Raw genomic sequence first — 24,966 nt, 5'->3', positions numbered from 1 at the left:
CATGAGTGTGCAATATGAGTGTGCACAAAGTCAAAGTTAACAGAAGACAAAGGGAACTTACAGAGAGAGCTAAGGTGCGTGAGTGCAGGAAGGTACAGACATTGCAGTGACTGAAACCCTTGTGTGACAGTATTTAGACAGTTTGATGGTGCCTCTGCCCTAATAATTAAACAATGAACCAGACACCTCCGCCTGCACTATCTGCACTTTCTTGACCACCGTTAACTGTTTTTTTTTTCTGTCTTCTTTTTTGTCTTTTATATTTATCTTAGAGTCAAATTCCATGTACGTGAAAATTAACATGGCCATTAAAGCTGGGTACTTTTCTTGGTAATTTGGGGAAACAGATGCTTTATTAACATGTAAAAAAAATATATATATATGAGTTCGTGCCAAAAGGTATTTTATGTTATGTTAGGCGTCTTTTTGTGTCATGAAAAGCGCTGTATCAATATTAATACTACTACTACTACTACTACTACTACTACTACTACTACTACTACTACTACTACTACTAATAATAATAATAATAATGCGATTATTATTGGTACTGTTGTAGTATTTATTGTTGTTATGTAACAACAGCAGCCGCAGTATCACCGTCGTCATCATTATGATTATCAGCAGCTGTTCCAGCTCTTTCCTTCCAGGACCTTCGTGACGCAGCATGGCCGTGATGACGCAGATGGCCGCGATGACGCAGCGGGCGAAAGGGCCATTCAGCACCAACAACATCTCGGAGCGTCCACGCCGGACAGAGGAGGATGAAGGGAACCCAAACAGCTGTTTGTGTTGTTGCTTTGTTGGTCGACGGAAGGGTAACAGGAGCAATGGCGGCCACAGCCGTCTGCGTATAGACACGACTTCGGGGTTTGGAGGCGTCGGACTGCGGACACACAAACGGAGGCCCGGGTGAAGACGGAGAGCTCTCAGGTGAAACGCTAGCTCGCGTTAGCATGCTCGCGAGCGCGTACCTGTCAAACCAGCTGTCAACGTGATAGCGGCTCGTTTGCGTTGACTGTTGCCGCTCAGGTTGAGCCCGCTGGAGGCTTAGCCGGACAAAGAGGCGACCTACACACGTCCAGTCTGAGTTTAGTCTCATGAAACGTTTGCCGGGACGTCAGCTTACTCCCATGCTGTTGTGTTTTCTGGTTGCCTTCTGATTAGCTTGCGTGCTAAGTGGGAAGTTAAGCTAGCCATCTTGAAGCCTTTGATGCTGAGTGCTTACTTACGTGTGTCACCTCGTGAAGAATACCACTTACTTTAAAGTCTCATCATGCCGAGCACAAGGCGGTCCGCGTTCCTGTGAAGGAACCTCTCGAGGTCTAAGTTTACGGCTTGGTGGTGGTGGTGGCTCGCGGTGGCGGCTCGCGCGAGGTTTCCGGTGGGCCAAAAGTAGGAATCCAGACTAACCTCCAGGTTCACGTGAGGCCGACAGTGTGTGTGTAAAACCCGGGCTTCGTTCCAACTGTTGGTGTATAAAGAGTCTCGGGTCTCTTGTTGTGCCCACACTCCTGTCTGTCATTACATCTTTGATCATTGCGACATGTTCCAGTCAAAACTTACATTCAGATAGCTTTTAAAGTGAACTACTTTAAAAGTAGAAGAGGCAGTTAGAACGTACAACATGATTATTCCACACACTATCTCTAATGTAATTATTTCTAGGAACACATGTATGCTTTTTACCAGTCATAACTTAAGTGAGCCATTTGGCATATTGTTACCTTTTTGGATATCCAGTACAGAAATCTATTGTAATTTAGGGATATCTGCCATTGCATTGTTTGTAGTCATTATTCAGAATATTCATATATATATGTTCAGACTATATTCCAGAAATTCAAAATGACATAATAGATATCAGTTATGGTTTGTAATTTTGGATAACTGACATTTAAATTATGACGAGGAACAACTGTATTGTAGATATCTCTGAAATGGGATTTGTGTCCCTGCCAGGGCTCTATTGCAGATACTGATTGTACTGTCTCTGTTTCAGGATGGCAGGAGTGTTCGACATAGACTTGGAGACTGAGGACATCAGTGACACAGAGGCCTGTATCCCCCAGTCATTCATAAGACTACTGCTGACCACTTCCCTGAAATACACGGGAATTAGAACAACAATGAATTTGCCCGCTCTCTGGGTTACATTGCCACTTTCGAGCTTTGCTTAACCTCAGTGACTTTCTGTTCCCCATCTGTAGGAGGATGTCTGTGACTTCACTGTGACGGAGCCAGAGACGTAAGTTGAGTTGACCGTTCCATTAACGGGAAAGGCTTTCTAATACAGCAACTGTGTTCCTACCAATGTTGTTCCTGCTCGTCCCAGCGTGCAGACGGAGGAGGTGGAGCTGACCAGCGAGAGCGTCAACAGAGACAGTGAGAGAGTCGGGCCTGACTGCTTTGAGCTGCTGACTGTGCTGGGAAAAGGAGCCTATGGCAAGGTGTGTGTGTGTGTGTGTGTGTGTGTGTGTGTGTGTGTGTGTGTGTGTGTGTGTGTGTGTGTGTGTGTGTGTGTGTGTGTTTGTGTTTGTGTGTGTGTTTGTGCATTTGACTTTTTTTAAAGTTTGAAATTTGTAAACTCCCTTTCTTTTTTATATTTCTAACTATTCCAGAACTATGTATTACAAAGTCTTCATTGTACATTTTTGCTGTAAACAATGCGTATAAGATGTTGAGCACTGTTCTACTCTTGTTTGCTTTTTACAGCACATTTTTGGTTCATCTGTGAATTTTTTTTTTTTGACATAAACACAGAGGAGAAAACAATTAGATGACCATTAGAAAGTGTCCCCCACTCATATGATGTGTACATGTGACACATACAATTAATTGATATTCACACCAAGACAAAAATCTTATTGTTTTTCAGGTTTTCCAGGTGAGGAAGGTTCAAGGTGCTCAGATGGGAAACATATTTGCCATGAAGGTTCTGAAAAAGGTATTTTGTCTCACACCCATCATGTCTCACTAACTGTTCAGGAAGTTGTTCCTCTCCTTTATTCTTCATGCTTTACGCTTCCTACTATGATTGTTCCCTTGCTTCTGTTTGTCCTCCTTTCTGTCCCCGTTCATACTCCTTGCCTCTCTCAACACCGTACTCCACTCACATATCTTGTTTGTTTGTCTTTAGGCAAAAATAGTTTGTAATGCCAAAGACACGGCCCATACACGAGCAGAGCGGGAGATATTGGAGACGGTGAGACACCCGTTCATCGTGGATCTGCTGTACGCCTTCCAGACCGGGGGAAAACTTTACCTCATACTGGAGTGTCTGAGCGGTAAGACAGAGGGATTTGGAGGGTTAGCACATGGACCAAAGTTAGTGAATACATAGGGGATCACTTCACTTAAAGAGGTGGAGAACGAACAAGAAGGATGAGTAAAGGAATGGATGGGAGGCAGATTCCTACTGATCCCACTCATTCAGCGACACTGTTCTCTATCAACAGGAGGGGAGCTGTTCATGCAGCTAGAGAAGGAAGGCATCTTCTTGGAGGACACTGCTTGGTAAGGACACATGCTGCTGGCTAAATGTTTGCACACAGTCTGGAAAACCAGCATAATCTGCAACCCAAAGCATTAAATTAGAATTTAGAGATGCACCAATCGCAATTTTCTCGACCAATTTAATTTGTGACATTTACTTTTTAGGTCTGACCTGCTAATTAAGTTTGTATTTCTTGTAACTATTATTGACATTATACACAAACATATTAAAAACATATTTGTAGTTTTTATTTCATGAAAAATTCAATTGGATGTTCATGGTAAAACCTTGATTATTAAATATGTTTCTCCAAAACAGTAAGAGGAGTTCATTGTCACTTCAAACAATTGTCAAATTATTATAATCAAGGGAAAGAACATAGCACTGAGTGAGAGGAGGCGGGGCTTTGTGGGCGCTGCAGCGCTTTGTGTAGCTGCTCGTCTGTCGGAGAGAAAAGAGACTCAACCGTGACCTATGACCCAAGGAGCCCTATAACCTCTTGTAGCCTGAGGCGACATGGATTCATGTCAGCAGCTCATTTCCTGTGCATTTGGATTTGACTTCCAACGAAATGCAGGCAAATGCATGACAGCCGATTGGCCAGTTAATTATCGTGAGGCGGGTTTTGACACATAAAGCTTCATGATGATATTTTTTTCATTCCTGGAGGATCACTGTTATGACATGGACTCCAATCGTTTCTGTCTGTTTGAAGTTTCTATCTAGGAGAGATCACATTGGCTCTCGGTCACCTGCACTCCAATGGGATTATCTACCGGGACCTCAAACCTGAAAACATCATGCTTAATCACCAAGGTAACACACGCCTCATGTGAATTAATGTGATCAATATGGATCAATTCATTTTAAAGCTGTTGAACGTGGTTCACTGTCTTACAATGCAGAATGATCATAATTGTGTCTCTGAGTAGGAACGGGAACATTTTTGGCTTTTAGAGTTCATGTGTAGTCTGAGAATATTTTTGGGCTCAAACTGACAGCCAATAATTACTTTGATCATGTTGCTGAATGATAATGTGTTGAAGCCTGTGTATTTTATACCACTTCATTTTGACCATCAGAACCACTGTGTAAGTGTTACGGACACCTAATGGTACGTATGGAACGTACAATTCCTAACGTTGTTGTCGTTAATGTGAACATGAAACTCGGTGCTTCAGAGTGAGTCTCTCACATTACAGAGATCAGGTCCTCTTCACACCAGTCATGTTTCGACTGTAGCCCAGAACAGACAAACCGATCCCTGGCCTTTTGGTTTGTACGTCACCTCAAGGCCACCGTAGTTCTCCGACGGGTTTGGGAAGGGACTAGTGAGCCGTCTCTGATTGATGGTGTCTTGGATCCTGCGCGATATATTAACATGGATTGTTTTACTTCAACTTGTTGTTTTTCTTTTTGAAGGACACATCAAGCTGACCGACTTTGGCCTCTGTAAGGAATCCATTCATGATGGAAGCGTCACACACACCTTCTGCGGCACCATAGAGTACATGTGGGTAACACTCACGCTCACACAAACACACCTCTACAGAAGGCACACAATGTGCTGCTTTTCTTTGTTGCTTCTCCAACTCACATACATGTCATTACTACGATGTCATTACTACAATAACATCCTCCCTCTCTGTCTGTGTGTGTGTGTGTGTGTGTGTTTCCTTTTCTCTTCCAGGGCTCCAGAGATCCTGACCAGGTCGGGTCACAACCGAGCAGTCGACTGGTGGAGCCTCGGGGCCCTGATGTACGACATGATGACCGGATCAGTAAGTTGGAGTAGTAATTAATTATGAGGAATCTGTGTCAGGGGGTCAGTTCTCTCCGACAGGCAGGTTAAGTGATCTGAGTTTCCCAGAGGTGTGAGTGTGAATGGTTGTCTAACTGTGTCCGCCCTGTGAAAGCCGGCCTTCAGATGGTGATTGGCTATATTACGTTGTAAAAGTAGCGGTTGTAAAACGGTGGACTTAAATAAATATCATAGAAATGCTTCAAAATAAGTGATGTTATTTTGGCGGTTTACTCTTCCTCCCCTCTTGTGCGTCGAAATCTTGACGCGTTCGGTGCTTGAACGCGTCGAGATTTCATGTAAAGTCAATGCACAGCCGCGTCGAAGCTGCGTAGACGCGTATTTTCCAGCGGGCAGCGCGTCAGACGCGTAGAAGCAGCACGAACAGCCAGTCATCTATAGTCTATAGCGGAAAAGATTGCTTTTTTCAAGGAGAAAAGCGGTGGCGATAAGCCACGCCCCTTTGTGGCGCCGCGATTAGTCTTGCTGCTTTTGGTGTGAACACACTATTTCTGGACGCGCGTTAAAAAAAATCAAGACCCGAGTCGAAATCATGACGCCTTTAGTGTGAACACAGCATAAGTCACTGTACTGTATGTATGCTGCAGTATAAACAAATGACATGTTTATTGATGCTGGAATACCAGAAAAGAAAATTAAAGAAAGAAAATAAGCCTCAGGGAAACAGAATGTATCTTTCTTCTTGTATTACACTGTCAGTTGGTGCATTATAGGACTGTAATTTACATCACGGTACGATATAGCACGGTATTTCTTTTTTTTCACCATCAACCATTTACACAGTAATGCAATCAGTAAGTACAAAAGCACCAGTATTCTTCCACAGGATGACGTTGGAAGCACAGCGGGTTACTTATGTGTCGGGGTTCTAACTTCAGTCATGGTTCAAACTTTAGTTGTGTATTTAACTTTATAATAACAATTGATAACTCACAACTAACGCTCTTTAACAGGGTTAAACACCCCAACGCAACACTTTGTGACATAACCCGTTTGTAATACTAATAATTGTACATTTATAAAATGACAAAGTCGAATTGCATGCTGGTTAATAGCTCGCACACAAACAACTGGAAGAGTACATATTACTGTACATAACGGCCTGTGGCTCAAAAGTTAAATTAAAATCTTAACTTATAAATATTAACATTTCCCTCCGTCGAACCGATGTAACGTTGCTGTGAATAAATAATAAACTCATAAAGATCGTTAAATCCTTCTAACCTCGACGCAGAAATCGGAAGCGAATCATTTGGCTGCTCTGCCGGCAGCAGAGGGCGCTGCCGCGCCGCTGCCCGGCTCATCCTCCCGCGAGCAGGACTTCAAACCGTCGGTAACGCTTTAAGTTTTAAATCTGTGGTCGGTTTGCCAAGAATCAGTCGACTTAAACAACTAACTTCTCACCAGAAATAATCCTAAAATTACAATAGGGTCCTTGCAGGACCGACTCTGTCGGTCGCTCGGACCCTAATTACATTTTGTGACTCAACAACAGTAGTATTCAGAGACTGTGGACTTTCAGTTTTGATTTCTCATCCGCCATTGTTCCCCGTTTGGTGGTGCCAAAATGCATTCTGGGATATTGAAAAACGCGGAAGAGGAACTTGCGGTAATTTGCATTTCCCAGCATGCAATTTGGCTGTGTAATTTTGCACCATGACTAAACTTAAGAACACTGACAGCTAACTAGCTTCGCTGGCACTCATAGAATATTTGTGAAATTTTAAAAGTACTTACTGTTGCCAAGTAACAACTGATATCGGTTCCGTTCTGTGGCATGGCCGTATGTGAATTATTCTTACCGGTATACCGCACGGCCTAATTAACTGTTTTCCTAGTTTAATAATACTGTCAAATGTAATCGTAACATACTATGGCTAACTAGTGACGTAGTGTATTGCTGCTGTGATGGATTTCTAGCCCAAACTACAGAAATCTCTCTTGTGATTCTCCACCAGCCTCCATTCACAGCCGAAAACAGGAAGAAGACCATTGATAAGATCTTGAAGTGTAAAATCAATCTGCCGCCATACCTGACCATTGATGCCAGGGACCTCATCAAGAAGGTCTGTAAAACACTCACATGAGGCCAAATGTGGCGTTGGATAAGTTCCTCATAAACAGTTTATACATTGTTTTATAACCCATAGGCAGAGCGGTCTCAATCATTAATCAGAGTTGAAGATTAATTGTGATGCAAATAATTGTTGCGAACGGTTTCTTTCGGTGAATGTTGTGCCGCACAGCAAATGTAATGACAATGTCCTAATGCAGCCAGGGAATGTATTTGTAGATCTCTTTTCCAACCACTCACACTACATGTCATCAAAATTCATACCCACTCACAGCAATTTGAGTGGCAATGATATATGAGCGGAGTGTGGGATCAAACCACTGATCCTCTGAGAGCAGGCCCCGCTCTACCTCTAACCCACAGTCACTGCACTGTACTGCACTGTACTGCACTGTACTGCACTGTACTGTACTGCACTGAACTGTACCACACTGCACTGTACTGCACTACACTACACTGTACTGCACTACACTGCACTGCACTGTACTGCACTGTACTGCACTGTACTGCACTGTACTGTATTGTACTGTACTGTACTGAATTACACTGTACTGCACCGCACTGTAGCACACTGCACTGTACTGTACTGTACTGTATTGTACTGTACGGCACTACACTACACTGTACTGTACTGTACTGTACTGTACTGTACTGAACTGTACTGCACTGTACTGTACTGTACTGTACTACACTACACTGTACTGTATTGTACTACACTGTACTGTATTGTACTGCACTGTACTGCACTGCACCACACTGAACTGCGCACTGAGCTATTTCTGAAAGGACACAAGCTACTCTTATAACGCCATGTTTCTATAACGCCATTTTTCTATAACGCCATGTTTCTATAACGCCATGTTTCTATCCCAACACTTCTCTGTGAACTATCTAACCGGCGTAGCTTTCCTGAGCGCTGCTGAACAAAGCAGTGGTTCAGGTCCCCTGGACCGGGCTTTGAGCATCCAACCTTCATTACCGAAAATGTGGATGACACTTTTACTCGGTGCAAAAGCACAAGATGCTTAAACCTCTAAACCGCAAGATCCGATTGGCCACATTCTTTAATAAATAGATAGTAGAGTTTGATATGTTGGACGAATTTTCTTTCTCTTGTTCATACAACACTATTGATGACTTTCTCCTTTCATGGTGCTGAAATGTACTCGTCCTCATATTGCCATGTTTTGATAATCATCACAAAAAGAAAGCAATATGAAAGATGAGTATTAGGAATATTCTGTCAGTTGCGTAGATGATGCCAGTCTTCTAAAGGCCTGACCATGGATCCTCTTTTATGGTCAGTGCACACAGGATGCCTGCCGGTGACCAAAATCCATACATTTTTGATCAATCAATTAAAAGGCATTTATCACCCGATGGTGATGTTGGTTTGGGCATAATATTGTGGATTATTTAAAGAACGATCATGCCGGCCTTTTGTTTCATATCCTGCTGATCCTCTTAAAAGCAATGCATAGACTGACATGTAAGCTTCCTCCTGGCATTAAAGTAAACATTTTGAAAAAATAACTTAGAATAAGCTTTTCTTCAGGGCTCGTTTTGTGAAGCTGTGAGTCAGTCGGTCCAGGCAGCGCTGTGTGTGGAGCCGTCAGAGTGTAACAGTATTGAAGTAAATCTACGTTCGCACCACTCAGCTTCACGAGTTCTTCCTCAGAGGAAGCAATGTGAACCAAAGCTTCTCATGGACCTGGCGTAGCTTGTTTTACAGCTTTTTCTGAACGGAAAGCTGCATGAACTTTAGACTTCAGAAATGAGATAGATAGGTAACTACTTTATTAAGGTAATGTACCTTCATTTGACAGTTTACTATTTATTTCTCTTTAATATGGCACGTGAAATATTATCATTATTAGCAATAGTAGTTGCAGTATTATCACTATTTCAAAATCAGTCTTTTGCACCTGAACAGAATGTGTTTTTGCCAATGTTTAGTCTTCAAGCATTAATGTAACAGATATTGGTTTGAATTAACTTGAAAATAAAAAACAGTGGGCAGATTAATGGTCCATCTTTCCCTATCTGTTTTCATTTAGTTATGTTTTTAGTATGATTGCTTATTAGAAGCCATATCATGAAAACACATTCTGTAAATTATTTAATTTCTTGCCTTTTTCTTCCAGCTACTAAAGAAGAACCCAGCCCAAAGACTTGGCTCCAGTAAAAGCGACTGTGCTGATATCCAGGTATCTACCTCGGCTCCAGTAGTGGCGGCAGCAGCCTGATACTGCTGTGAACATCGTCTCTTGAAGTGTGTTCTGTGTGAGGTTCTTCTCCACATTCGAGTGTATTACTACAGTAGATGGAGTTTGGAGAACCAGCTTGTATTTTAGACACTAAAAGAATCCACATCAGTTAAAATGCTCCATCTGGAATATTCTCACAGCTTTACTTGCTGCCCCCTTCAGGCGGGGAACTGAAGTTGCTTCTGCAGGAAACACTTTTTTTAGTTAATTTGCGTTTTTTTCACCTCAATGAATCAGAACTAACCCTTTTAAAACAAACAAAGTCACTCAATAACACAAACGAGCTAACCGATCGATGCAGCCGTAGACCAGCAACTCAAAGTGTTCTGCAAAGATTTACAACGAGCGGTGTGAAGAGCCCGACGACGTGATGGAAACGCTTCCCAACTTGTGAACAAACGACTCATGGGCTCACAGCTCCCTTGTGTTTAGAGATGGATGTGTACATGTCAGCTAGAAATTAGGGTCCACAGAGAAATATATAAATGATCCCTTTTGTTCCACTGCAGAAACATCCTTTCTTCAGGCACATCGACTGGGATGAGCTACTGAACAAGACGGTGGAGCCGCCATACAAGCCACAACTGGTAGGTCATCAGCTGGCGTTTTGTGCCCTTCATGCTTGTTGAGGAAACGGTATGCTCGTTCCTCTTTCTGGCCTCGCTACCACCTGCCGCTTACAGCCTTTCTTTCATGATCTATTCTGACACCTTCACGTCTTCGTGCCTCTAACTTCTTTTGGTCGCCTCTGTTTCCCATCCGTCTCCGTAGAAGTCGGACGATGATGTGAGCCAGTTTGACACCCGCTTCACAAGACAGACGCCTGTGGACAGTCCAGACGACACCCGGCTGAGCCACAGTGCCGAGCTGGCCTTCGCTGTGAGATGCTCTTTGTATTCAGGCTCCAGAACAAACCTTAGCTGGAAGAAATTACTTTATGAATATTACTTGATTAATAAGTAGTCCATGCACTCTTTTTATTTTGTCTGAAAAAAAAAACCCTGTTTTAATGCGAAGGCCAGTAGCGTGGTAACATTATTATATTATATTATTTTCTATCAGGGTTTCACCTACGTGGCGCCATCGGTCCTGGAGAGTCTGAAAGAGGGTTTCTCCTTCGAGCCCCGAGCACGAGCTGTACGCCGACACAACAGCAGCCCTCGCACACCCATCAGGTCACACACACACACACACACACACACACACACACACACACACTCGTAAGATGCTTGTTGTTTCCTTTTGTTCTCATAAAGAAGATGCATAAGATGATAAATCCTTTTCATAAACAATTTCATAACTTCTCTGTGTTCATTTCTTTCAGTCCTCCAAACTTTTCCTCAGCCGGACCGTTCAAGTCCCGCGTCGATGGGGAGTCGTACCTCTTCTCTCCCACCTCTCCACCGGTAGCGCCGGTTCCTGCCTCCCTGGAAAACGGAGCTGCCAGTCAGCCAATCAGGACGCCCGCGAGGAACAAGAAGCAGAATGGACATCGGAGATGAGGAGGACATCTGTAAAGACCTCAGTCAGATTGACATTTTCAGAGTTTATCGTAAGTGTCGAGGCACCGAGCTCCAGTGCTTTTTCTGGCATCGTGCTTCTTTTGACGTGGTTTGATTTAGAGTTTGCTGAAAAGCCTAAATGAAAAGCCCTCAATCGACACAGATCCACTGGATCGACACGGCTTTCTCATGCTTTTCTTTCATTTGTCTCAGATGGTCACTTTATTGCATGAAACTTAAATTTACAGTTTTCATATGTCTGCACTGATATATGGGAAACAAAGACTTTCCATCAATATCAATAATGTATACAAGAAACACTGGAAAGAGGAAAACCGTACCAGTGATTTTTCTTCTCCACTTAATCCATCGTGAGGAGTCATAAGTGGAAGTGTCATATTTGATGTTCAGCGAACATTTCTGTGTACATATGGGGACGTTCTTCATGACTACTGCCAAAGCCTTTAACACATCTCACGATGACAGAGCACAGGACAAAGAGACACCGTGCATCCATTTGTTGAGGTTGTGCTCCTGTGTAATAATCAAAACATGTGTTCATATAAACACAGACATATAATTACAATGTACAGTCAAAGCAGGCTGGTAAAAGCTGTGCTCTCAGAAAACAAATATAATGTTGGATAAAAAGTATTTTGGGTTACTGATCAAACTTATTTTTACATACAAATAATGTCAATACTATTAATTAATATAAAAAATAAAAATATATATTAAAAAAGCGTCATTCCTGTGTGCATTGCACTTATGGATCATAGTTATGAGTTTTATTTGATGCCAAAAATCTTTCAGCTTTCAGATTTTCCTTTTTCCTGGAATAAATTACTTTTTATATTAGATTGAGGTGAATTTAACCAAATCATGGCCCTGATCAGTCCATCTTGTTGCAGGACCACGCGGACAAGTTAGAGGACCAGTCTGTTGAATTTAGTGACGGTAAACCTGAGTTTTACTTTATTTTTTAATACACACCCCCACTGGACAAATGATGAGAACCAAACCTGAAAAGCAGCTACTTGATGCATTCTGGCAGCACAGCTGTCAGGCAGCTGGTCCAGTGCACGTCACACTGCACACGCATGCACGCGCACTAAAGGAATGGTGTTGCAACACGGCGACTCCGTGAAGACGACCCGGTGATCTGAAGAGCTCACATCTCCAATCCACTAATGAACATATTCCAGTAAGTCTGAACCCCTTTCGGCCTGATGAGTCTTACACACAGGCAGCAGAAATCATTCACCTGAGCAGGAATTGTATGCAAATATAATTTTAAGTGTGACAAATATTAGCATTGTTTGGTGCAAAGTTGTTCAGTCACATCAGAAATCATTGAAACACGAAATGCGGTCGAACCGACCAACGTTCTAAAATGAAACTAAAATGACTAGAAAAAAAGCTTTTTTTTTTGCAAATGTAATAAAGCGATTTAAGTTTGGGTAGTTTCATGGCAATACATTTGATCTGCATGTATTCATGATTATTTCATAGTATTGATTTATTTAATATTTAACCTATTGGGTACTAAAGGGTGAATCCTCTTTGCATCAGCGGACGTCTTCCTCGTTGGCTCACAACATAATGTGAGTTATACTCGACACACTGCCATTTGGTTCTGGAAGGACATTGTTACTACAAATGATTTGAAATGCAAGATAAGAGGAAGCGGTCTGTTTTATTTATTTTTTGTTTTTATGCCAAGTTGCCACTCTTGTCATGGAACTTTCTGTCTGATATCTGGAAACACTGTTGAACTGTGTTCAGTTTAGTGTATTTATTTACCTCCATCAAGAGTAATTATAGGCGGTGTCTACAGTACCGTGAAAAGGACTCTACACCTCCGGAGTTAATGGACATCTTTGCAGATCTTTCTTTCTTTTGTTGTCATGTTTGCAAACTGATGAATGTGTTAAGAATAAATAACCATTAATTGCTGAATTGCTGCATCCATCCATCCATTTTCCGCCGCTTATCCGGGGTCGGGTCGCGGTGGCAGCACACCCAGCAGACCGACCCAGGCTTCCCTCTCACCCGCAACATTTTCCAGCTCGTTCTGGGGGACCCCGAGACGTTCCCAGGCCAGCCGGGAGATATAATCCCTCCAGCGTGTCCTGGGCATTTTATTTATGCAGGTTTTACTTAGCTGATCGGATGGATTCATGTTGTTCCAAAGGAAATGAAAGCTAATTGTGACGTCTCTTAAGCAATCATGGGTTGCCCCCCGAGATGACTTCAAACACTGGATATGTATTTATATTCCATTACCTTATCCGAAGCGCTTATCCTCTTCGGGCTCCGGTCCCAGCGGACGTTGGGTGAAGGCAGGGTTCACCTGGTGAGGTCAGCAGTCTGTCGGGGCTCTCGTAGAGACGGACAACCATTCATGTTCACGTTCACACCTACAGGCACTGTAAAGTACATATGTCCAGATGCACGTGTATATACATATATCAAATAATGTTTGCTTTAAATTTTCCAAGACCACCGTATCTACATCTGATACAGTGAATACTATCAGGTGCACCATGAACGATAGTAAATGTGACTTTCACTAACTGATAAGCAGCCCTTTAAATTTCATTTCCCAGCAATCAAAGTCAGCAAGTGCTACTTTAGACTCACGTCATCACAAATAAACTGCCTAAAAAAATAAATGCGAACCTGTAAGTTTTAGTCAACAGTGCCTATTATTTGCTGTTCATATTGGTAATGGAACCAAAGTCAAATAACAGGGTTGTGTTTCTTCTCCAGCCTCTAGGTCATGCATGTTTCCAACAGCTTCTGGAAACTAGTTGAACAAACACTGATAGACTGAGATCTGAGGGCAGACATGCTGATTAGTTCTATCACTGCATGTTAAGTACACATCAGACTGAGATGTGTGATTGTGATGTGGCGCTATAAAGCCTAGAGCGGTTGGAGGTCTCCATCTCATTCACCAGAGCAGGTAAGCATCACCAGAATGAGAGTCAGAGGGAACCTTGAGATCTGAAACATAAGCTCTTTCTTTAATGGCAGGAACGCGTTGATATTCATCACCATGAAGACGTCTCTTGTCCTCGGTGTTCTCCTTGCCGCTGTGTTCTCTGCATCAGGTAAACTACATCAATGCAAAGCTTTCAGCAGCTCAATTAAATACGCAGAGAAAGCACACACACACACATTATTAGTTGTTTTTTTCTGCACAGATTGAAGTTGGGCTTCAGGATGGGACTTTTCATCTAGCAGATTATATTTGACAAGCCAAAGAGTGAAAATGCCATACACAAAATAGTGTGTAAAGAAATGCTCCCCCTTTGCTTTGATGACTATGAATATAAAATTGCACATAAAGCATGTCAGCAAATTAAATCCAACTTCATGTCTCGTCTTTTTTTTCTTCAAGCTATACCTAATGCTAGCTTCATGCTAATATCCATTGCTTTTGTGTTTTAAAACTGACAAAGGACATGTTGATTTGTGGCGCACATTCATTTGAAGCTCTGGCACAACCAGATTTAATGATACAGGCTTTAATTATTTTCTTCACAGTTCCTTGGACAGTACAGGCCAACTCAACCCAACCCGGTTTAACTTCTACCACTCAACCCACTACAGTGACGGGGCTGAACAGTGACACAACCTCAACATACACTTCTCCACCAACAACACCACCACCAACAACAACCCCTCCGCCCACAGACAGCCAGATCATGTGTCCTGATGGATGGGAGGTGTTCCTGGGACGTTGCTACTACTTTGTGAATTCCGCCATGACCTGGTCTCAGGCTCAGGTAGACGCTCAACAAAATACAGCACAATATACAATATACAGGGAGAAATGTTTTTTAAAGAAAGGCCGTAATCTCTCTGGGTAACAAGTCCTTTCATAAAATTGATTCTGCGTTTTGAGTTTGTTGCTCGTCGAAATGTCTCATAATCTATTCAGCGAATTTACCAAACGCATAACAGACTTCATGTACATTGGGAGAAAAGCATGTTTTAAACGTACGACCCTGCAAACAGTGAAACGTAACAGAGGGTTTAATCTACAGTTTGCCACTCCCACTCAGTCAAACATTGTCTTTTTATCAAGCAACGCAGAAAATATTTTCCACCCATGCCTAAGCTTTATGTCCCATATTTGGAATAAACTACAAAACTGTACAACATAATCTATGACACCTAGATACCAATTTGGAATAACACATCTATAATAAAATGGGGTAAACCCATTTCTTTATTTAATGGAGATTGACCAACAAAAGAAAAAGATTCAAAGTATATTCAGACATTTATTCTGAAATCTCCCAAAACAAATAACTTGGTGGAGTTACCTCCAAGGGATACGTGCATTCACTGCTGCTGTGATAAAGGTTTACAAGCCAGAGATGTTTCTCAATTACACAAAATGAGTTTAGGTTAAGGTTAGGGTTAAAATTAGGGTTAAGGTTAACCAGGACACACTCTGCCCACTCGAGACTAGACTGATGCACTGTTAAATTTGAAAATGTACTTAACATGAACATAGGTTCTCTAGATGAGTCAACATGGTCACCCGTCTCAGAAACTATGTCCTGAAAACAATGGATGGAGTCGTTTCCAAATCATTTAAATTTCAGTTTATTTTGTAGAGCCCAAAATCACAAATACAAGATTTTCCTCTGAGGGCTTTACAGTGTGTACTCATCACATCCTGTCCAGAACCTCACATCGGATCAGGAACAACTCCCCAAATAAAGACAGTAAAACCCTTTCACAGGGAAACAGGAAGAACCTTCATAGAGCAACAGAGGAGGATCCTCTCCAGGATGGACAGAAGCAACAGATGTCATGTGACCAGAATGAGCAACGTGACAGAGTTGCAGCACATTACATGAACATGACAGACACTATTCATGAGCGGTAGGCATGGACCACGATCCAGATAGCCACAGTCCATCGTAGCATGCAGGACCAGCTCCACACAGCCATGATTCATGGAAACTTGAGGCGAGGAAGCACATAGGCTCCCGAAAGTAGTGAAAAAAGTCTGATCTGCCGATTACAATTTTCTCTTAATGAACTTTACTTTTTGAAAGCAAAGCAATTTATTTCCCCACCTTCCCAAAATATATTACCTTTTGCTGAAGACATGATCCTATATCTAACTAACACTGAAAGCTCCCTTCAACAGATTCTATTACAATCATATGGATCTGTTACTGGATATGAGGGCAACCTTTACCTTGAAAATGTTACACACAAGTTCCATTTCAAGTGGTTTTCTATAGGTTTTTAATTGAGTAGAATCAATTAAAAATGTTTCTGGTTCCTATGCTTCAGTCACTTGAGTCCCATCAAAACGTCCGTCGCCTTTAGCCTATCACCAAACTCTGCAGTACCTGAGTTTATTCTCTCCAAACCAGCTGATGGAAACAGCATCATTTGCATGTCTTTTTTTGGGACGCTTCAAACAGTGGGTTACATTTTGCTTGACAATGGAATGGAAACATGAATACTGACATATAGAGACAGCATGACTCCTAAAACTTATTTAGGAAAAAAAGACTGCTGCTAAAGAAAGCACTGCTTTGTCTTTTGAAGAGTTCAAACAGAAATGCCGTGTGACAATTATGTGACTTTTTTAAAAGTGGAATACACCTACCATGACTCCTGTGAAACAATGCTGACCGACCACTATAGAGAGTCTGAAGCTCTTATATCAATGTATTAATACCTGGACCGATTCAAACCTCAATGTGAGTCCACCTGGATGGGGAACTATTGGGCTACGAGTGCAGAGAAAGTGTTGGACTGATACAATCAGCTTCATAGATCAACTCTAATACAAAGCATTTTGTTTTTGTGGTTTAGATGAGGGAACTGTCCTGCATTGCACTTGGCAGTGCCCTAAACATGTGACATTGTGACACCCTTTCCAGCATTCATGGCGTAGGAAAAAGAAGAAAAGAAATCTTGTCTGCTCACGCCTGTGTGTTTTCAATGGATATTTGAAATCAGTGTACCAAAGAATAGAGTAACAGTATGTTGTAGTTTTTAAGCATTTTGCTTTGCTTTGCTTTCATTCTAGAGAATATCCTCCGGGCCTGTTTTTAACTTCACATATGTTGCGTCTTCATCAAGAGGACTGTGACTCAGAAGTCAGACGCTAATGTCTCTTTTGGTCCCTTCTCTTCCGTTCCACCAGTCAAACTGTGCCTTGCTGGAGTCCATGCTGGTGTCCGTCCACAGCGCCCAGGAGTACGGTTTCCTCCAACAACTCACCAGAAATAATGGAAATTCCCAATCTTGGCTGGGTGGTTTCTATCTACAGGTACAAACCATATCATGATGTAATATTATATACGCTATGGTGGTAGTGCTCTGCAGCGCCACAAAGAATGAGGGGCGGGCTGAGAAACAAGAGAGAGTTGATTTTTTAAGGAATTCCTGGAATAAGATGTTTTGAGACGTGTTTTCCAGTTCGAGGTCGAGACATTTGATGAGTGAGAATGTTTTTTCGATTGCCACCTGTACAGGAATCTGTGTTTCAACAGACACCTCCGCGAACACCTTACTACAATCTGTACATGACAGACACTTCACACGACTACTTGCGTCTAGATGAGAGATTGGAACGCCTTACTGTGTAAATAGGCATCAACAAGGATGAACATATTTATTTACGTGTCATGACCTGCATGCCCTTTATGCTTTTAGTTTGTCTTGCAGAGACACTTTCTAACTGCTGCTTGACTTAATAGAAAATAGCCTGAATCCCATTTGAAGCTACCATGGTAATGAAGCACTCTGAAGGCCATGGAGCGTTTTGCCAGGAACTGCAAACCCTAAACCACATTCTGCTCAAGAGACATTTTTTTTTAACTAAATGGTGCTGTAGGACCTCCGTGTAGCTTTGGACATTTCAACAATAGTATTGTAGTCATTTGCCAAGAGCTTTGTTTTTCTATAATTTTTTCTTTGAAGACAGGTACTGGGGGAGGCGTTTGATATTCAGACAAAAACTCTCAAATGTACGAGAACCAATTTGAATATTCTCAGAGATAAAAGTATTACATTTACGAGAAAAAAGTTTCTCTGATCTCATACATTTTGATGCCGTCTGAATTTCGTTCTTCCTGAAGTAGTGTTATCATAGCAAGGAAGGCCATGAAAGACACATTTTTGTTCATGTCTTCAACAATGTAAATCGTGTGCTCTCCCTCCAGGACCAGTGGTTATGGCTTGATGGTTCCTGGTTCTACAACAACACCTGGAGCAGTGAATCCCAGGACAGCAGCAACCCCTGTTTATTGCTCTCTTCCTATGGTAAGAGAACAGACAGCAGACATACACAGACACTCAGCAGACAGACACATATACTCTACGGACAGACACACAGACACTCTACAGACACTCCACAGACAAACACAGACACTCTACAGACAGACCCACAGACACTCTGCAGACAGACACTGACACTCTACAGACACAGACACTCTACAGACACTCTACAGACAAACACAGACATTCAGCAGACAGACACAGACACTCTGCAGACACTCTACAGACAAACACAGACACTCTGCAGACAGACACAGACACTCTGCAGACAGACACAGACACTCTGCAGACAGACACAGACACTCAGCAGACAGACACAGACACTCTGCAGACAGACCCACAGACACTCCACAGACAGACACTGACACTCTACAGACACAGACACTCTGCAGACAGACACTGACACTCTACAGACAAACACAGACACTCTACAGACAAACACAGACACTCAGCAGACAAACACAGACACTCTGCAGACAGACACACAGACACTCAGCAGACAGACACACAGACACTCTACAGGCAAACACAGACACTCTACAGACAGACACACAGACACTCTACAGACAAACACAGACACTCTACAGACAAACACAGACACTTTGCAGACAGACACATACACTCTACAGACAGACACACAGACACGCTACAGACACTCCACAGACAAACACATACACTCTACAGACAAACACAGACACTCTGCAGACAGACACAGACAATCTACAGACAAACACAGACACTCTACAGACAACCACAGACATTCTGCAGACAGACACAGACACTCTACAGGCAAACACAGACACTCTACAGACAGACACAGACACTCTACAGACAAACACAGACACTCTACAGACAAACACAGACACTCAGCAGACAGACACAGACACTCTGCAGACAGACACACAGACACTCTACAGACAGACACTGACACTCTACAGACACAGACACTCTGCAGGCAGACACACAGACACTCTGCAGACAGACACTCTACAGACAAACACAGACACTCTACAGACAAACACAGACATTCTGCAGACAGACACAGACACTCTACAGACACAGACACTCTGCAGACAGACACACAGACACTCTGCAGACAGACACAGACACTCTACAGACAAACACATACACTCTACAGACAGACACAGACACCCTACAGACACAGACACTCTACAGACACAGACACTCTGCAGACAGACACAGACACTCTGCAGACAGACACAGACACTCTACAGACAGACACAGACACTCTACAGACACAGACACTCTACAGACACAGACACTCTGCAGACAGACACAGACACTCTGCAGACAGACACAGACACTCTACAGACACAGACACTCTGCAGACAGACACACAGACACTCTGCAGACAGACACAGACACTCTACAGACACAGACACTCTACAGACACAGACACTCTGCAGACAGACACAGACACTCTGCAGACAGACACAGACACTCTACAGACAAACACAGACACTCTACAGACAAACACAGACACTCTGCAGACAGACACACTGACACTCTACAGCCCAATATTGACTTCTGAGAATTATTGAGGTCATCATCACACAGATGGACTTCTTTTTCAGAAGGGAAAATCAGAGCTTGTGAGTTGAGGCATTTATTATCTGCAGTTTCGTAACACTCTGCTTTACTATTCTCATGGCCTATTACTAATCTTCTCTTTCCACAGAGGCATGGAGCAATTCCCCATGTAATGCTGGAGGCTATTCCTCCATCTGTGTGATCAACTCCAACGTTCGTGAGTCAATTTTCTTCTTTGCGTGACAGAATAAAGTATAAGGGAGTGAAGTGCGTTCACAATGAAACCAAGCCTTACCACGTCCTTCACCTCTGTAAATTGTTCGTCATGTATAATTATTTTTTTGTGTGACATTTACAGCACAAGACATGTTGTGTCCTGAAGGCTGGGCAGGGTTCCAGGGCCGCTGTTACTACCAGAACAATGAAGCTATGCGTTGGCCGGATGCTGATGTAAATACACAATATAATAGAGAAAACATGCAGACATTCGAGAAATACAAGGTCAATTAATTATGAACCGATTTATTTCCTCAACATTTGCTGTTGTAATATTCATATTAACAAGTAGGGCCGTGGCATTATTTTGTTATTTGGCTCTGTCGTCTTGAGGGATGTATTGTAGCTTGATTAGATTTTTTATGATCTGACACAACATTTTTCAGCTGTTTTTAGAGAAACAAGTCCTTGAAATCAGTGAAATGAGAACATTTTCCAAGTTTTATTCCTGTTAATTGGTCCCTCACATCTCTTTTTATATGAGAAATATATGTACAAATATTCTGTTTCATGTCCATCAAAGTCTTTTTAATATCAAATCTGTCTTTTTTCTTCTGTACAATGGTTTCACATGTTTTATGATTCATTCGGAACTTGCAACAAAAATCATCTAATCAAATGACACTTTGTGCAAGTAGCTCATAATGCACTTCACTTTTTGTTGATGTAGTAGCTACCAGAGCAATAGGGACAGGCAGAGATGTGCGTTAGGATATCAGCACGCAAAAACTTCATTTATTTTCAAAAACTTCATTTATTTTCAAAAACTTCATTTATTTTCAAAAACTATGTGGTTAAGCTCAAATCTATTCAAGGGAGACTTTTCATTTGTCTCTTTGTCACTGCAGACAGATAGCTACACACACATAGATGAACGTCTGCCAGATGACACAAAACAATCCACTGCAGGGTGGCCAAGCAGCGAGTCTAAGTACTGTTCATCTGCATGTATTGGCCGCACTGCCGTGACAAAGGTGAAGCTAAAGACGCTCTAACATTCTACCACCTTATTAAGAAACAACTTAATGAAGTTGCCCCTTAGGGAACAAAGTCAATCCATCCATCCACTCATTGTCTTCCACTTATCTGGGGCCGGGTCGTGGGGGCAGCAGGCGATGGACTCCGGAGGTCCTTCTCCACCGCAACACTTTCCAGCTCTTCCTGAGGAAACCTTGAGGCAAAGAGATATATAATCCGTTCTGGGTCTACTAGACGCCCTTTTACCAGTTAGACATCTAAACCTCTAAATGGATCCATTAGGCTTCACACTCGGCTGCAGAACCACCCCAGTGCGTTCTAAAGAAGCCAACAAAACCTTATAATTTGCGTAGAGCAGAGAAGAAATTCTGAGCTCTCCAAACCAGACACTCCTTTCACCCTAGCGGCACCTTGAATTCCTGTCCAGGAGACTCTCAAACAGGACTGGTGACAAGGGATAACCTTGTCGGAGACCAACACGTCCCCCACCTTGACGCAGTCCAAAATGTCTTTATCCCACACTTTGATAGGCAATGGGGTCAATGCGAGGACAGTAACCTGGCAAGAGGTTAGTGCATTAGGCAAAACCATTTAAACCCTAACCATAACCCGTACTTTTACAATATTTAGTTTGAGTTAGGAGTTATTTTTGTAACATCAGCATCATATTCAGCTTGGTAAGGAGCTATTTGTTGGACTAAATCAATATCACGTAATTCTTAACTTGCTAGTTCAAGACTTCCAACTGCACTGCTATCTCGCTTTAACAGTGCTGTGGAAGAGGCCTCCTCTCTTTTTGAACGCTGGAAGGGCTGACAGTTTCAAAGAGAGGAAATGACATGCACCGACACACACACGAGTAATGCACCAACATTACGTGCATGTAATGCGTGTAATGCGTGTCCATATATATATAAATGCGATGATTCAGAATTGTTGTCCTTTTTGTTTTCTCCGTCCATAAGCGTTGCAAACAGTTAATGCAGGTTTGAAGTCGTCAGGCAGATCGTCTTCATCTGTCACCTCTTTCCCCTCCTCGTCTCGATCTCCTGCTCGGTTCCATCCCTCTCTGTGTTCTTTCTCTCCACAGGGGTACTGTGCTGGACTGCAGGCCAGCCTGGTCTCTGTCCACAGCCCTGAGGAGTATTTCTTCCTCTATCAGCGTACCGGAGGCACCCCGACCTGGCTGGCTGGATTCTACCTTGAAGTGAGAGGACTAAGCAATGCATGTAGCATTAAGATGTTATATCCTCTGAAAATCAAGTTTATAGAGTGTTTATATACTACATAGTGGTCATTTAGAATTTGCTTCATGATTAGTATTTTTCATTTAATTTTTGTAGTGTAACTGAAACATTTTAAAGAAGCATTCCTGTGGCATTGACAATGAAATTCAAATATGCAACACTATACTAAAGTAAACCTAACAAGGCAACCAGATGTTATCATTTTGCTTATTAAGCCTGACAATAAAGATGCAATACGCACAGATCATCATGAAACAGGCTAACGTTAGCTTAGCTGACTAGTCACTGTCAGTATTGTCCGGCCCAACGCTGCGCCGTGATTTCAAACAGCCGTGTGTGTATTCTGTTGTGTGTATAATTATTTGGACTTCTGTGTGTGTGCTGCTTGCAGCACATTGATGTGTTTGATAGTGTTTTCTGAATTAGCAGTGCGTTGAGCTCTCAGGGCTCCAGAAACATAAACTGCAAAACTAGTTGCCTCCTGGACTAAACCCCATAATGGAGGTAAAGACATGACAGAAGTGATTTGATTCAAACCTATGTATGATTTTAAAAATGAATCAAGGACATCATCCCCACTCTACCAATTTTGGACTTCTTTTTTTTTTTACAATCAAAAATGTTTTTTTATGAAGATATATACCAGTTTTAGATATGATATCGTTTTACCAACACTTAGAAATACGGTGTTTCACTGTTTAACTGCAGAACCAGTGGATGTGGCTTGATGGGTCGTGGTTTTATCCGGGTTTCTATACTGCGATGTCCAAAGACAACTCCGCCCCGTGCCTTTCAACGTACAACACCGGTAAGGAACACGCTTTCTTGATTAAAAGAGATCATGAATCATACAAAACTTTGATCAGATTCGCTCTCAGAGATTCCAGTGAATCCTTCAAAGAGACCTGGAAACCTTTCATGAACTGTTTGAACGATGCTGCAATCCAACAAGAGAACGAATGAACTAAGAGACACCCTGTTTCTAATTTATAAATAATCTTTTTATTTGGTTTGTGTGTAGTTATGTGTGCACGTTTCCACGTCTTAATTTCTACTCTTAAGTTACTATTATCGAGAGTGAAGTGTCAGTTACTTGTATTTGCAATCTCTGTATAAAGTGACGCAGTTACACGACCTCCAAGCAACTCACAACTGAATGTAATGTCCTGTAATCCCCTTCTTCTTGGCCGTGGTTCTGCTCTTCATTCCTTTATATAGTGTTTGTAAATCAATTAGAAAAAGATTAGGTAAAAATACAAAACACTATTTTACCCAAACAAAACATATGCTCCTGGTATTTTTTAAATCAAACTTTAGCTTATAAGTACTGCAAATGTAATGGTTGGTTTATGGTGTCGAGAGAAAATAAAGACTTATTTTATAATCCACTAGCAGCCTGAACAAAGTGTATAAGATATTGTTGTTTTTCTTCAGCCGGTGCAGAATGGCTTTAAGCATCCTGTTATATTCAGGACATGAGAGCATATTGTAAGTATCTCTCTCTCTCTCTCTCTCTCTCTCTCTCTCTCTCTCTCTCTCTCTCTCTCTCTCTCTCTCTCTCTCTCTCTCTCTCTCTCTCTCTCTCTCTCTCCCTTTACAGATGGCTGGACCAATTACAACTGTATTGAAACCTTACTGCCATCATTTTGTCTGAAGAATGCTGTTGTCTGAAGTATGCACTTTAAATCTGCAAATCACACATGACTGATGGAGAAACATCATATTTGAATAAATCAAGTACACATTTTACCCAAATGTATTCTTACCAAAATTGTCTTATGCAAATTTTTCAAATGAATTTTAAAGAATCATTCGTCATCCCAGAGTTTCCGAGTGGTTACTTTTTCATGACATCATGTATTTCTCTACACATTAACGAGTGGTTCATGTCTGTATCCCTGCAGCAATACGGCAGACAGACTCTCAGGTTATCATTTCCACTTGTTTTAATAATGGATCCTCTCACCCGCGGTCTAAACACTGAGCATTAGCGTAGCCACACCTGAGCAGAGTTCAGTGTGTTCCAGTGCGAAACACGCCGAGGAAGTTGTTGATTGTGACAGCAACATACTTGTAATGAATAACTAAATACTTTGTAATTAATACAGGAAGTTGGACATCTTGTTTTTATTTCATTAACATATGTTAATAATGTGGAACTTACTTTGCTGTTGAAATTGTCTTTGAGTACCTTTTATGTAGTTCACACCGTGATGTAGTTCACACCGTGATGTAGTTCTCACCGTGATGTAGTTCACACCGTGATGTAGTTCTCACCGTGATGTAGTTCACACCGTGATGTAGTTCACACCGTGATGTAGTTCTCACCGTGATGTAGTTCTCACCGTGATGTAGTTCACACCGTGATGTAGTTCTCACCGTGATGTAGTTCTCACCGTGATGTAGTTCACACCGTGATGTAGTTCT

General features: G+C 42.0%; 2 protein-coding genes and 1 long non-coding RNA gene across 5 annotated transcripts; 2 read left to right on the top strand and 1 right to left on the bottom strand.

The window, feature by feature from the left end:
* Positions 1-595: 595 nt before the first annotated feature.
* On the bottom strand, positions 596-1,459 carry LOC137799611 (uncharacterized). The gene is made up of 3 exons (XR_011079438.1): positions 1,263-1,459; positions 975-1,071; positions 596-886 (listed from the first exon to the last, which is right to left on the bottom strand). It is a non-coding gene; the product is annotated as an uncharacterized lncRNA (long non-coding RNA).
* On the top strand, positions 683-14,039 carry LOC137799609 (ribosomal protein S6 kinase beta-2-like). 2 transcript variants are annotated; one of them, XR_011079436.1, is made up of 17 exons: positions 683-933; positions 2,003-2,057; positions 2,211-2,248; positions 2,336-2,450; positions 2,879-2,947; positions 3,140-3,287; positions 3,459-3,516; positions 4,212-4,312; positions 4,919-5,009; positions 5,187-5,277; positions 7,277-7,384; positions 9,537-9,599; positions 10,169-10,246; positions 10,431-10,538; positions 10,722-10,834; positions 10,984-11,211; positions 13,934-14,039. XR_011079436.1 is itself a non-coding variant. In XM_068596422.1 (16 exons), exons 2-16 carry the CDS (start codon positions 2,004-2,006, stop codon positions 11,159-11,161), a joined length of 1,413 nt encoding a protein of 470 aa, XP_068452523.1. In that variant the 5' UTR covers positions 683-933; position 2,003; the 3' UTR covers positions 11,162-13,120. The 2 variants fall into 2 exon arrangements, 1 of the variants encoding a protein (XP_068452523.1); XM_068596422.1 differs by lacking the exon at positions 13,934-14,039 and having other exon boundaries at positions 10,984-13,120.
* LOC137799610 (macrophage mannose receptor 1-like) lies at positions 14,010-24,274 on the top strand. Of its 2 annotated transcripts, XR_011079437.1 has the most exons (11): positions 14,010-14,129; positions 14,201-14,277; positions 14,714-14,955; positions 17,352-17,477; positions 18,373-18,472; positions 20,187-20,255; positions 20,397-20,488; positions 22,383-22,499; positions 22,969-23,043; positions 23,248-23,347; positions 24,140-24,175. XR_011079437.1 is itself a non-coding variant. In XM_068596423.1 (10 exons), the coding sequence occupies exons 2-10, from the start codon at positions 14,223-14,225 to the stop codon at positions 24,208-24,210; spliced, it is 972 nt and encodes a 323-aa protein (XP_068452524.1). In that variant the 5' UTR covers positions 14,010-14,129; positions 14,201-14,222; the 3' UTR covers positions 24,211-24,274. The 2 variants fall into 2 exon arrangements, 1 of the variants encoding a protein (XP_068452524.1); XM_068596423.1 differs by lacking the exon at positions 22,969-23,043 and having other exon boundaries at positions 24,140-24,274.
* The last annotated feature ends 692 nt before the right edge of the window (positions 24,275-24,966 follow it).

The sequence above is a fragment of the Clinocottus analis genome, unplaced genomic scaffold, assembly GCF_023055335.1.
Source record: "Clinocottus analis isolate CAN_PGR_092001 unplaced genomic scaffold, fCliAna1.0.p SCAF_37, whole genome shotgun sequence".
NCBI lineage: Eukaryota > Metazoa > Chordata > Actinopteri > Perciformes > Cottidae > Clinocottus > Clinocottus analis.
This window is presented reverse-complemented; position numbering and strand designations above follow the sequence as displayed.

What these genes read in the sequence shown, in the direction of transcription:
- LOC137799609 (XM_068596422.1), top strand. Translation starts at nt 2,004, where the DNA reads ATGGCAGGAGTGTTCGACATAGACTTGGAGACTGAGGACATCAGTGAC. An exon ending in CATACTGGAGTGTCTGAGCG is followed by an intron (nt 3,288 to 3,458) that starts GTAAGACAGAGG and finishes CTCTATCAACAG; the next exon opens with GAGGGGAGCTGTTCATGCAG. An exon ending in CATCATGCTTAATCACCAAG is followed by an intron (nt 4,313 to 4,918) that starts GTAACACACGCC and finishes TTCTTTTTGAAG; the next exon opens with GACACATCAAGCTGACCGAC.
- LOC137799610 (XM_068596423.1), top strand. Translation starts at nt 14,223, where the DNA reads ATGAAGACGTCTCTTGTCCTCGGTGTTCTCCTTGCCGCTGTGTTCTCT. An exon ending in TGGGTGGTTTCTATCTACAG is followed by an intron (nt 17,478 to 18,372) that starts GTACAAACCATA and finishes CTCTCCCTCCAG; the next exon opens with GACCAGTGGTTATGGCTTGA. An exon ending in CCTTTCAACGTACAACACCG is followed by an intron (nt 23,348 to 24,139) that starts GTAAGGAACACG and finishes CTCCCTTTACAG; the next exon opens with ATGGCTGGACCAATTACAAC.